The 14289-nt window shown below is 44.3% G+C and overlaps 1 protein-coding gene across 1 annotated transcript in view; it reads right to left on the bottom strand.

Annotated features, from left to right (window-relative positions):
* Arhgef26 (Rho guanine nucleotide exchange factor 26) overlaps window positions 1-9454 on the bottom strand; it is a 98626-nt gene extending 89172 nt beyond the window's left edge. The window contains exons 1-3 of the mRNA XM_055596871.1: window positions 8299-9454; window positions 7337-7376; window positions 3427-3572 (exon numbers count right to left, since the gene is read on the bottom strand). Coding sequence (XP_055452846.1) covers window positions 3427-3572; window positions 7337-7376; window positions 8299-9351 — 1239 coding nt within the window. The 5' untranslated portion in view covers window positions 9352-9454. The remainder of the gene's footprint in view (window positions 1-3426; window positions 3573-7336; window positions 7377-8298) is intronic.
* Window positions 9455-14289: the final 4835 nt, after the last annotated feature.

Below are 14289 nucleotides of genomic sequence, written 5' to 3'. Positions count from 1 at the left end.
AAACAAACAAGTAAAAAAAAAAAAAAAAGAAAAAAGAAAAAAACAGAGGCTGAAGGCTATAGGTTAAAATATATTAACCTTGATTCCTTATAACTGGTGGGTACATGGAGATCTATTAAATCTATTAGTCTGTATGAATGTGTGCTTGGCTTTTTTTTTTTTTTAAACTTTCCTACATGTTAATAGCACTTCATTATATGTTAAATTTGAGTAAAAAGAAAATATAAAAGATGCAAAGAAAATGCAGATTCATACCAATTTAGGTGGCAAAAGTCTGATCACGAGGCAGCCAGGTGACATGATAAATACACGTGAGATTTCTGGAAACACTCAAATCTAAGATAACCCACTCTAAAGGTAAAGGCATACCAGCACATTTTCTCCTGGCCAAGGAAAAACGCAAGCGCCTGTGTAAAACTAGACTGAAGGATATACAAGTACTATTTAACTACATCTGTGTTCATCTCAATGAAAGCCAGAGGCCAGAAGGTCATGAACGGGGCACCTCCTGAAGCTAAGCTGGATTGAAGTGGAAGTGACACAGGTGTCCACATTTCTGCTGAGGGTTCAAAACCAACTCCAAGACTTAGGCTTACAAGAACAGCGGTCATTACCAAGGGAAAATTAAAAAAGAGGCCTTTCCTCCCAGGTCCTCTATTAAATGAGCTGAATGACAGTCATTTACAGCCTCATTTTCCAGATATCTGTTTTGATATCTACATATCATAAGACTGTTGTATTAGAGTAAAAGACTACTAATACCAAGTGTGTCTTTTTGGGTCTGTGTTACCTCACTTAGGATTATATATATATATATGTATGTATGTATGTATGTATGTATGTATGTATATTAGTTCCACCCATTTGCATGCAAATTTCATGATTTCCTTGGTTTTACTAGCTGAGTAGTATTCCATTCTGTAAATGTACCACAGTTTCTGTATCCATTCTTCAGTTGAGAGTCATCTGGGTTGTTTCTAGTTTCTGGCTATTATGAATAAAGCTGCTGAACACAGTTGAGCAAAAGCCCTTGTATTGTGGAGCATCCTTTGGGTATATGCCCAGGAGTGGTATACCTGGGTCTTGAGGTAGAACTATTCCCGATTTTCTGAGAAAGCTCCAGACTGATTTCCAAAGTGGTTGCACAAGTTTGCACTCCCACCAGCAATGGACGAGGGTTCCCCTTGCTCCATATCCTTTCCAGCATGTGCTGTCACTTGATATTTTTTTTATCTTAGACACTCTGACTGATGTAAGATGGAATCTCAGAGTTGTTTTGATTTATATTTCCCCAATGACTAAGGATAATGGGCATTTCTTTAAGTGCTTCTCAGACATTAGAGAGTTCTCTTTTTAGAGTTCTAGGTTTAGCTCTGTACCCCACTTTTTAATTGGGCTATTTGGTTTGTTGGTGTTTAATATCTAGAGTTCTTTATATATTTTGGATATTAGCTCTCTGTCTGAAGTAGGGCTGGTGAACAGCAGTGTCAACTAACATAGGCCCATGGGGGCTTATGGAGACTGAAGAACCAACCAAAGAGCATGTATGGACAGGACCTAGGGCCCTGATACATATGCAATTGATGGGCAGCTTGGCCTACACCTGGGTTCCCTAGCAAGTGGAACAGGGGCTGTCTCTGACATGGACTTGGTTGCCTGCTTTTAAACCACTTGCTCCTAGCTGGGCAGCCTTGTTTGGCCTCAATGGAAGAGGATATGCTTAGTTCTGATGGGTCTGGGTGGGCTGGTAAGTGGGGGAGTCCCCTTATTTGAGGAGAGGGGGAGGGGGCTAGGGGAAGAGGGTGGGATGGTGGGGCCAGGAAAAGAGGAGGAATGGGGTGCGTTCAGAATGTAAAGTGAATTTTTAAAAAAGACTACTATTACACCAACTTTCTGAAGACATTTCACCATCTAGCAACATTCCCCTCTCCAAACAAATCCTAAGAACTATCATAGAAGCTGCACACTATTGGTGGAGAGGCCAAGACTGACGTACAGATATTTTGCTGGCTTCATGTAGCATTTCTCTAAAACTCAAATTTTGATAATACTCCCCTCAAAGTCTGGATTTCTGTCTCAGAGGACCTGGCAACAATGAGCTAAGAGGTAGTTGTTCCTGTACAAACGACCGGCCTAACACAGCCCTCACTATTCCCTATCACCCACAATCATCCGCATCGCTGATTCACACTGACTGCCCTGTTGCTATTAGCATTGTAATTTGGGTTTCATAGGAACCACAGCCTGGAAATACTAGAAAGGAACTGATTTGTTACAAAACAAGATTGGGATGTGGAACCAACCAAGTGTGGTGCCACACACCTTTAATCCCAGCCCTGAAGGGCAGCCTGGTTCATGTAGCAAATTCTACATCAGCCAGAGTTACATAGTGAGATCCCGTCTGAAAAAATATAGAGAAAGGGAGATAGAAGAGACTTGAATCTAGACTTTGGAATTATATATATATGTTAGACAAGGAGAGAAAGAATCTGAACAGAAGTCATCCTCCTACCTTTAGCATAGCATTTCCATGATTCTGGGCATATTGCATCAACATATGCAAGCGTTTCCTATGCTAGTGGATTCCTAAAGCCCAGGAGGATCATGACTAACTGCACGCAGCATGGCTTAGGAGGGAGCTGCCTCTGCTTGGTAGTGCCTAAGACTCTCAGAGACTAACTACCTTGTCTTTCATGTGGTGTTTTTATCACCCATGCCTAGCCACAGGAACTCCTTTCAACTTGCTAATGTATCAGAACGTCAGATACGCTATGCCCAGACTCCACCCAGAAAACGAAGCAACGCATGGCATTGTATAAGCCCGGAAGAAAACTGACTATGGCTAAAACCAAATATGTTTGATCCAGAAAGATGAAATTACATATTATTACAAAAGCATTAAAGCACATGCATACACAGAAAACGCACAGAGTAGGGATATTCATTAGCTAATTTCAAGGAAATATAGATATGGTTACACAAAATAAAGTGTACAAGAAATGACTGTAATTGATCCCCCCTTGTACATGAACACACAAATCTACCGATGTACCTATATAACACGCTTACATGCACATACACATCCATATATATACTTGTAGCCAGTTATGAAAGCATGTGGGATACATTGATCCCTGCATGCACACTGTATTAAAAAGAAAAAGGAAGCTGCCACATGATAACTGAGCCCACAGCACATCAGTCTTGGGCCATGTCATGCCATTTTAACAGACCTGCTTTTCCTGATCAAGCTCCATGTTCTTATTAGCGTCTGCAGAGTTTCCAGAAACAGTTACCATCCGAGAGTCCTTTTTCTGAGAATTACAGGATCATTGGTAGAAGAAAAATAAAGGCCACATTCATGCACGATTTCCACAAATTGGCCTTTTCCTCCCACAGATAGACAAGAGGAATGTAAACACTCACCGCAGAGAGCTGGTTCCATGTGGATCTGAGCGGCTTATGGTGAATCACGATTTTCTCCTCTGGCTTCTGTTCTCTGGGCTCTGGATCTTCATCAGAGTCGATGTCAAGGGCCTTTTCTTTGTAGTTTTGATACAGGACTGCATTTTCTCCAAGAAAACAAGTCAGATATGTCAGTAATTGCTCCCAGTAGCTATGCTACTTGCTTTAAACAAAGTCTACATTCATAAAATATTTAGTGTTGGCTTAATTAATAGCTGAAAAAGAAAAGAGAAAATACACATTGTCACCAAAGACTATATGACATTCCAACTGAAGCAAATTTTTTGGTGTCTCTGTCCACTACTCATGAAAGATGGTCAGCCTGAACCCATTGTAACTTAGGCTAATTAAATCCATGTGTCATGTTTTCTTCAGTGTCTATTTAGCAAACGTTTACTGTACATCCATAATTTCTTTTTTTCTAATAATAAAAGTGAAAAGATACTTCTCATCCCCTCATGAACCAATAAGTTAGTAAAAACATGAACTTCATATTCATGCATTTATTCATCCAACTGACATTTAGGAAATGTCTATGAGATGCCAGCAACTGCTAAGCAACTAGGAATACAATGGACAAAAAGATGAGAAATCTCCATGTTCATGAAGCAGACATAAAAATGAAAGAGAACTGAAATAAACAATTAACTTTCATAGTATTTCAAATATGGCTATGTTGTCATGGAGAAAAACAAATGGTGGGAAGGGGTAGGAAATTCTGGGAAGGAAGGAAGTTCGTTTTAAGTGGGGTAGTTTAAGAGGGCCCTCACAGAAATGACATTTGAGGTACAATGTAAGAGTTAAGAAGGCAAGCCATCTGTACAACTGGCGAAAAAGCTGTGTGTGTGTCTGAGTGTGCGTGTGTATGCCTCTGTGTGTGTGTGTTACACAGTCATGTAAGCATGCCTGAGAAGTCAGAAGTCTGGTGTCGGTCTTTGCTTTCCACCTTGCTTGAGACAGACTCATTCACAGCTGCATACACCAGCTCACCAGAGGAACACCTGATGTGCTCTACCACATATGGCTTTATGTAACACAAACTCAAATCCCCATGTTTGGGCTTCCAGCACTCTACTTGCCGAGCCATCTCCCGGCCCAGGAAGGAATTCTTCATGAGAGTGAACCACAACTATAAATGCGTTGGGGCAGGGGTCAGCCTTGTATGCATGGGTAAGGTGCAGCAAGAAAAAGGCCAAAATCATAGACGATCAGAGGTCAGAATGAGTACAGGGCAGATCTTGCTGGGCCACTGACAGGACTTTGGTTTCCCCTCCAAGAGGGATGACAAGTTATTGAAGGGTCAAGGGAACATGCTCTTATTAAATACACACTGACAAAACAGAAGTTATGCGTGTACAGGTGCTCTGACAGAACTGCCAGAGTATGATACAGCCTGGGGGTCAGAGAGGCACCAAAGAGGAAAAATCCAAGCTCTAAATGTAGAGAAGCAGAGAGCTCAGGGAAAAGGCAGATGGACAAATGCTGAAGCAAGAGGAAATAGAAGCCTTAAAAGCAGTAATGAAAATCTCAGTTGTATGACAGATATATGTCGCGGTCAAACAAGGCATGGTATGTTTACACGGATGAGCCACACAGTCCAAATCTAAATAACCTGTGTTAAAGGATTAGATTTTATCCTGAGTTCAAAAGGATTCGGTTTCTTTCACGCTTTAATGATCGTATTTTATACTAAATGCAAGGGAACACACCAGAACCAGGTTTGCTTCAATGGGCTAGTCAAGCACTAGCTACCCAGGGGACTAATTAGGGTGCCAGCAGAGTAGTCAATGAACAGTACGGGAGAGCTGAGCTGTGCCACTTAGAACGGACTGGTGACAGACTGGGTGTGGGAGTAGAGACAAGTAGGGTGGAGCTTTCAAAACCTTGAGACTGTACGGATAGAAGAGATTCGGGCATAATGGGGAAGATTCTGAGCTTGGTATAGGATTTAGGCTGTTAGAAATGCTTTCCCACATCTGTTTTTTTTTTTTTCTCTTGGCAACCACATATCGCTCGTGTGCAATGTGTCTACAGTAGCAGTAGAGCGAATGCAAGACTCTACTATCCTGTGATTGCTCTACATATGAAAATAAAACTCAGTTTCTGCAGTTTTCATTTACTGGGGAGACACAAAACACGTATAATATATATACATATATATAACATATACATATTTATAATATATACATAGATATATCATTGATACTATTTCTCAGTCATTCTTACAAAGAATAGCATCACTCTCATTTCACCCATGAGAGAGTTTAATGATGCACAATTCCTGCATCCCTATCACTCAACTGGTTAGAAACATCAAGAATCTGGCGCAAGTTCTCACAACTGGACAACACTTCTTGCACACCATTAGCTGTTAAGAGTCCTGCATTCTTCACTTACACATGTATTAAAAAAAGGGATGTCTATACCATCATGTATAAGAATAGACAAGATACTCAGAAACAGCTCTTGATAGAAGCAGATAATACAACACTGCCTGTTCTGACTTTAAAACACTCAAAATTTTCAATTCTTTAAGGCATAAACAAAATCAAGCTCAAAGCCAAGAGGCAAAGCATCCTCTGAAGCAGTGGTTCTCAACCTGTGGGTCATGACCACCTTGGGAATAGATGACCGTTTCCTAGGAGTTCCTTATCTGATACTCTGCATATCAAATAGCTACATTACAATTCATAGCCATAGCAAAATTACAGTTATGACGTAGCAACAAAAATTATTTTATGGCTGGGGATCACCAACATAAGGAACTGTATTAGAGGTGGCAGCATTAGGAAGGTTGAGAATGGCCGCTCTGAAGGAAATACGAATTGGAGGGTTGTCAGCTTCACACATACAATACCTCAGGAAAACAGCAGAGGACATGCAGCAGCAGTTCCATGTCCCTCAGCTTGTGTCGCCAGACACGTCACAGGGGCTGAGTTACAAAAATTCCCAAAGCTTCTCATTCTCCCAGTTACAAAATCAAGAAGATGAATTGATTCCAACTAACCAAAATACCATATCTGGGTTTCTTCTCTCCAAATAACAATTATTTTTCTACAATTAATACAACGAATTGATAAATTGCTCATTTGTAGTTATGCAGAAACTATCTTACAATCACCCAAATACTGTTTTTTAAATCTGCATGGTTTTCCATTAGCTTTTCTCATGGAAGGGCAGATTTCCCTTCATTATCCATTAGAGGATGGAAACTCTCAGCATTTCAAAGCGTGACAGAAAGTGAGTGCACTCACTGTCCCCAGGAGCAGCTGGGACTGCTCCCTTCAAGCTCCTCTACTTGGTCACTTGACCCATCTATTTACAGAATCTACTAATCTGATTAGCATGTGAACACCTGGCTGAGGCTGCTTGGGTTTTTGAAATCATTAATGACAAATATACAGGTTAGAAATTTTTAAGATTATGTTCTTTTTTTTCCCCCACCAGAAAAGCTGCATTACACCAAAGGTGAAGCTTAGCAGAAAAACAGGAAGTCAGAAATAAAAATCAAATGTGGAAGTTTAGTGAAAAGAATATTAAGAAAGAAAGAAAAAAAATGTGGCCTAAGGAAATACCACAGAAGATCCAAGCGGCCTCAGAGTGCCTGACTAAGGAGCTTGCTCTGACCCCCATGTTTTGAGGCAGGTGAGGAATGGGGCCAGGGGAAAGAAGAATGAAAGCTCCCAAGATGTGAATTGAGGAAGTTACCAGCTTATAAAAATGCTCCCTAAGGGTTTGCATGATATAATCCAAGACAAAACTGGGTACTTTTGTTTTTCCATCTCAAGTTTTGCTACTGCAATTAGGTCCAACTTATAATTGATGTACCATATTGAAGCTGCAATGAAAATCTGGAAATTTAAATGCTTACCTTCCCCATCAAATGTTCCTTGTCCTTTCAGCATTTTTTTCTAAGAGATGAGAAAAGGAAAAATAAAAAAAGGGAGAGAAAAGCAAACTATGTATGAATGAGCCAAGTAGAAAATACAGCTATTGTTAAGTAAAAGCCCCTTTTTGTTATAGCCCTCAGATTTCCAAAAGCAGAAGGCAGAGAATCCTCAAGGCAATTCAATGCAATAGTAAAATAAAATGGACATCCTCACATCCCGGTAAACTAGAGTAAAAAAAAATCATCAAATGACCAGAGTCCCACTCATTTCACTTCGTGATTTACTCTCACTGTTAAACTGAACTTTGCTATCCTTGACAGCTGGGGTGGGGGAGGGGAATTGCACATAAAATGTTATGAAATGTCTTTTCTTTAAGACTGTATGTCTAACATAAAACAGGCTTGCTTGTGTGTTACATATGAGGCATTTATATAGACTGGTCCCAGTTGTCTGGTTAGTCAAGAAAAAAATGTGATTGCCAAAGGCAATCTTTGCCCTATTGCTTAGACGCGTCTTGTTTCTAAGAAGGTGGCACATACTCCAAAACAACATTTCTCTGTAGTTGTCCCTTTTCCTCTAGGTCACAATGGCCAAATACATACATACATACATACATACATACATATATATATATATATATATATATATATATATATATATGTATTAGTAAGTGCAATTGCTAGGCCTATATCAGGGTACAATATTTCACACTATCACCCAAGTTCTAAGCTATTAGTTTATCAAACACACTCATGGATTAATAACAATAAAACACAAACATGGGACATGGTGATTAAAACAAACTGTTCCATGTTTGGGGTAGCTGATTTAAATTCATTCTACTCGAATGTTATCAAACGTGTCATGCGTGAGCATTCAAAATTTGTCCCCAACACATCCGCCTTGGATTTCATGAATGGCCTGTGAGCCTGCCCAGTCCTACCTTTATCCTTCCCAGGCTAGAGAACTTCTCCTTGTCTTCCAGGACTGCCTTCAGAATAGGCTGGGACATTCTGTTCTTTTTCTTTGAGCTGGTGGGGCTGTCAAAATCAAAGCCGCTGACCACTGCCCTTCGGTAAGACGTGGACCGCAAGCCTCGCCTGAGGGAGCCCGGGCTGTCTATGTCGTTATCAACTTCGCCTTCCTCCCCTTCGTGGCCCAGGCCCTCCACCATGCTGCGCACCTTGAGAAGCCTCCTGTGGGGCTCCACATTCTGACTGTTGGATTTACTCAGCTTAATTTCTGAGGCGAGGCTTTTCGGGATAATCTGCTGCTTTCCCATCTTGAGGGCGGCCGGGCTGTTGGTACTCAAAACCACGGAGGGACTGGGGAGCTCATTCCCTTGGGAGGGCAGCCTTTGGAGAGGCAGGTTTTGCTCTGAGGACCTGGGCTGGGGAGCAGGAGAGAGTCTCAAGGGGCTGGGGTCCAAGTCCCTAGCGGACTGAGCAGTTTGTGATGCTGGGCCAGGTGAGTTGGTTTTAGGGACGAGGCCATTGGCAACGGGCGAACACACCTTACTGGCAGTCACCCCGGCGAGGTCCTCCTCGGGGTCGCAGGAGGCAGGAGTGTCCGGAGTCCGCGGGGCGCTCGGCAACAGCGCCGCGGGCGAGGGCACCGTGCCATTAGCAGGCGACTTCAGGGAGCCGCCCGAGGCGTGAGGAACCAGCGGTGACTTGGGCCGTCGGAGTCGAGGAGAAGCAGTTCTGTAGTCCGGGGACACCGTGCGGCCATTGGTCACCGGCCTCCGATGCGCGCACGGAAGCTGGGGGCTCCTGGACGCCGTCCCGCCGTCCGGCACGCGGGCCGGAGTCTGCGGCGCGGGCAGGGCAGCCAGCTCCTCCACCGGGAAGTCGGTGATTAGCAGCCCGCTGGGGCTCTGGTAGGACTGCGGCCTCGGCTTGCTCCGGCCGAGCAACTGGAGCGGAGAGGTGGACCGTCTCCGCCACAAAGGGGTGACGCCGTGGCTAGAAAAATCCACCTCGCTTTCGCCGTCCATAGCGGGGCCTCTGCGCCGGCCCCAGGAGGAGGAGAGCTGCTCAGGTTGCCCACGAAGAAGAAACTTTGCCTCCGGACGACCGGTCTGGTCTGGGAGCCCAGCCGGCTTCCAGCCCGGCAGTCACAAGGGTGTCGCGCGGGACTCGGCAGCGCCGCGCTTACCCGCCCTTTCCCGGGCACAGCACCGCCCGCCGCGCTGCGCGACCGAGGGCAGAGACCCGAGCCGCAGCCGAGCGGATGAATCTGGTCTCCTCTGCGTCCTTCCCGCGCCCCAAGCCCGCCGGCACCCAGAGAGCTCGCCACCCACTCGCGGCGGGACGCTCGGAAAGAGTTCAGCTGGCTGGGACAGCTCGCCGCGGGACGCTCCCCCGCGTCTCCATCCAGCCGTCCGCCCCGCGCCAGGCCCCGGGCCCCCACTGCACGGCCTCCAGCGCGCTCACCCTGCCGGGCGTCCAGAGCGCAGACCGGGCAGCGCTCCCCGCCCCGTGGGTGGCCTGGGTCTTCTCCGAAGCGCAGGGGCAACAGCGCGGCACCGCGCAGCAGCAGCCCGAGGCGCCGGCCCCGCCCACACGCTAGACCCCGCCCCTCCCGTCCCCGCCCCTGTAGCCCGGGAAGCTCAACAAGAAGAGCCCTGGAGTTCCCGCCCCTGCCTGCCCCGAGTGCTCTGCGGTCACTTCGCCAACAGGACCAGCTCACCTGAGCAGGGTGCCAGGTGAGAAGGCAGGAGCGCAGGTAGAGGAAGACCTTAGGGGCCAGCTGGAGGGCGTGGTCGAGGCTTGGAGCACCGCGTGGGAACGATCGTGAGAGTAGTGCCAAGGTGTATTTTACGATCACCGCCACCTCCACCCCGCTAGCCCTGGAGAAGGAGCATGGAAGGGTGAACCCCTTTGGAACATGGTGCTGCGCCACTTGTCTTCAACCGGAACCTCACTACGGGGTCTCACTCCCCTACTTAAAATACTGCGTGAGTATCTTGGAGACAAGCTGGAGACCTAAGTCAGGGTAGGCTCATGGGGATAGGAGGGGTACTCAAGCAGAGCCTCCTAGTAGAGGAGGCCATAGAGGCTGAAGAGGACGCCCTCTAAACTAGGCTAGTCTCCTGGCAGAGAGAAAACACCAACCCACCTACAGAAACTTCAACCCAAAAGTTCCCCTGCCTACAAGATGTGCAGGGAGAAAGATAACGCAGAGGCTGAGGGAAGGCCCAACCAATGCCTGGTCCAACCAAAGACCCACTCTATCGGGAGAGTGCCAACCCCTGACACTATGAGCGATGCTCTTCGAAACTTGCAGACAGGAGCCTGACAGAGTTGTCTTCTGAGAGGCTCTATCCAGCAGCGCCTCAAAGCATGCCAAGACTCAGCCAAACATTGGACAATGCATAGGGTGTCTTGTGGAAAGGTGGGAGGAAAGAGAAAAGGACATGGAGGTGACGGGAGACCAACAGGGCCAACTAACCAGGGCCCAGAAGGGCTTGCTGAGACTAAAACATCAACCAAGGACCATGCAGCAACTGGACCTAGGCCCCATTCAAAGAGGTAGCAGATGGGCAGCTTAGGCTTCATGTGGTTCCTCTATTAAGGGAAGTGGGGACTACATTGGACACGGACTCACTTGCCAGCTTTTTGATCACTTCCCCCTGGTGGGACTTCCTTGCCAGGCCACAGGGGAAGAGGACATGCTCAGTCCTGATGCAACTTGATAAGCTGGGCTGGATGGGAAAGGGAGCTCTCCTTTTCTGAGGAAAAGGGAAGGTAAAATGAAGGTGAGATGGGTCTGGGAGGGGAAGAGGGCTACAACAAGGACGTAAAGCAAATTAAAAAAATAAATACTGCAAGGACTATAAACAGATTTGCTTGTGTGCAGTCAGAGGAAAACTGGCTGGAAGGCCAAAAGGAACAGGACTCTTCATTTCATAAACTTTGGATCTTGTATGACACACAGTAAAAGTAAACAAAATACAAAATATTTGTTAGTGTGGGATTATGTATAATATATATTGAAAATCAGTGGGTAGAATAAGATAACGAACGTACAATGAGTAAATTCCAAATCTTTATTAGAGATTAAGAGGCTGGTTAGAGGTGGCCCTACTCCTACAGCCTAGTCTTTTCTTACTAGCTGTGCTTAGCCAACCCAAGTCCACAGCCTCAGACCCTTCCCTTTCCTTTCTTGGCCTTCTGGTTTGTGCCTCCATCACAAAGCCTTCTGATTTGGAACACTCCTTTGTTTCCCCAGCCACCTGATATCTTTCTTTTCCACACTAATCAAAATCTGTAAACCGGTATGCTTTTATGTGCTTAATCTATTCTGCCTTTGAAAAAGGCAGGGGGTCATATCTGTGGTCCATGAACACAGTAGATGATAAATATCTGTTGAGTAGGTAAGTAGATGAATAAAAGAAATGAGCTGATACCAGCGACCATTCCTCGTTTAGCTGCTGGTTGACTACGTCCTGGTGAAACTCCTGGTACGTAAGGATAATGAGGAGCCTGAGAAGACAGATGATTTGAGTTGATCAGACCTGTAGAATGGGTTCTGTTAGCGAGACATAGGGGAGTCTCCAACCTTCAGCATTCATGTGAGCACCCCTGTTTAAAGCCATGCTTGTTTCTGCTCTGGGTGATGAAAGGCAGAGCAATGTTTATTGTGTTCATACTTTTCTATACTTACAAAAGCTGTACAATGAAGAGCTTCCTTATTTGAACTAGAAGAAATAACATCAAACGGTTTATCAAAGTAATTCTTTAAAAAGAACTTTACTGACAATTTCATATGCAACAAGGCAGATTCTATGTTCATATATAGACCTTTAATACGGGGAAATTTTATGTCAATAATATTAGTCCTGTGTAATAAATTTTATTTCAGAAAGAGCAGAAATTGATAAATGGAAGGTTTAATATGGATCAGAATACAATTTGTGATCAAAGGTAAAAAACTGTAAGAGATGATGTGAGAAGTTGGCGTCTCTGCAAATCATGTTGGTTCTTGAGTTGTGACTGATGTTTATGAAGAAGATATATTCTGCTTAGCTCCTTCCTGACCCCAAAACAATAGTGTAACACCAAACTTCATTCTTTCAGAACGTTTGGAAATACACACTGTATATTTTAGCCTCCACTTCGTTATTACATACTTGCAAATCTAAGACATAGTCAATAGGTTGTTGTGGGGCTATGTTAAATTGATAGACAAACTAGAGTTATCCATATGAAGGTAACCTTAATTGAGATTCAGCTGTACAACAATGTCTTTGTTATTGATGGGGGAGGGCCCAGCCCATTGGGGTGGGGCCAATTTTACACTGGTGGCCCTGGGTTCTCTTAGAAAGCAGGCTGAGCAAGGCACAAGGAGCAAGCCAGTAAGCAGCACCCCTCCATGGCTTTTGCATCTGCTGCTGCCTTTAAGTTCCTTCCCTGTTTGAGTTCCTGCCCTGATTTCCCTCAACAATGAACAGTAATATGGAAGTGTAAGCCAAATAAACCTTTTCATCCCCAGCTAGCTTTTTGGTCATAGTATTTTGTCACAACAATAGAAACCCCAACTAAGACAGTTGCCAAATGAATTATGAATTAAAAATATGACATAATACAGTGTCATATGGAGTTATTCATACTTGCTGAAAAGACTTTTTAGGTTAGCTTAGACAAATTTTTAATATCATACACATATAAAAAGTGTGAAATATAAGCAGAGTAAATTGGTTAAAGTTTTATACAGCACACAGCTATTAACATGTGTGGCTTTTCTCTCCACAAAAGAGCAGCAATAATACAGTCTTTTTAAAGGGCGTGTCGTAGTCCTGTGTTTGGCATTTTCTTTCTAGCCATTACTAACCATATGCCAAATCTGTTGCCTTCATTATTCTCTGATTACAACACAGAATTCTTTGTTCAATGTAGTTACATGGATCTCTCTCTCTGATTGTATGTGTTTTTGTTGTGGACAAATACAGGGGTAATGATTGCATTGTAATCACAGTAACTTGGCCAATCGCTAATTTGGCCAAGTAATTCAGACCATTACTGCTGAATTACTGGTGTTTTCAGTAGTATACTGCAGGATATATTTCTACATTTACTTTTATTGTGTTTGGCACAATAATTTAGCTAACTTATAGGGCACTGTGTTGATTAGATTTATTGCCTTTGTTGGTATGTAACGTACCATTTATTAACTTAGCTACTCTTCCCACAAATACTTATTTGGTGCAGTTAAAAGTGTTGCAATGAGCCAGGCCAACTTGTAGTTTACAATTTGTCTCAAGTGCCTAAAACATGAGTGACAACAGAAGATGCCCAAATAGAGGTATGCAGAAGGTTTCTATAGAAACCTCTGTTAAGGGGCTACAACTGGGTCAAAATATTTCAAGGTAGAAAAGAACTAATGGGCCTCTAAAAGAGATGTTCTAATGTGACTAAAGTAACTAGGCTACCCACATTTCTTAAGTGTTAACTATAATCCAGTATACAGACCTGATAGATGATTCCTGTTTAGAACTCTGCTTGAAAGATGTGTAGGGCAGCCAGGTGTGGCTACTTCACAGATACTGAATGGGAAGGATTTGGGCATTTGGCCCAGGGAAGACCAAGGAGCATGCTGCTCTTCTTTGCTCCCTTTACTGCAGAGCCTGAGGATGCCTCCATCGGTTAGCTGAAGCACACACCTACAGAACTGCAGAAGCTGCCAAATGAAAGTCTGCCAGTCACTAGGAGCACCATACAGAGGTGCTGTGGATTGAGGAGTAAACTAAGTGTGTGTTGGGGAGGGGGAATGTGAAGAGGGATAGACAAAAGCCCCAACTCCACTGAAGATCCTAGCATTGCAAATTCCAAATGAAGAATTTAAGGATTCTAATCCTTTTTGAAGAGGACCTAGAGCTACCTGGGACTCTGGGACTCTGGGCATGGCAGGAGGAAGTGCATAGCCTGGGCAT

This window comes from Psammomys obesus, unplaced genomic scaffold (assembly GCF_907164565.1).
Source record: "Psammomys obesus unplaced genomic scaffold, mPsaObe1.curated_primary_1811, whole genome shotgun sequence".
In the NCBI taxonomy this organism is placed as follows: Eukaryota; Metazoa; Chordata; class Mammalia; order Rodentia; family Muridae; genus Psammomys; species Psammomys obesus.
The sequence above is the reverse complement of the archived record's forward strand: the minus strand, read 5'-3'. Positions and strand labels throughout refer to the sequence as shown.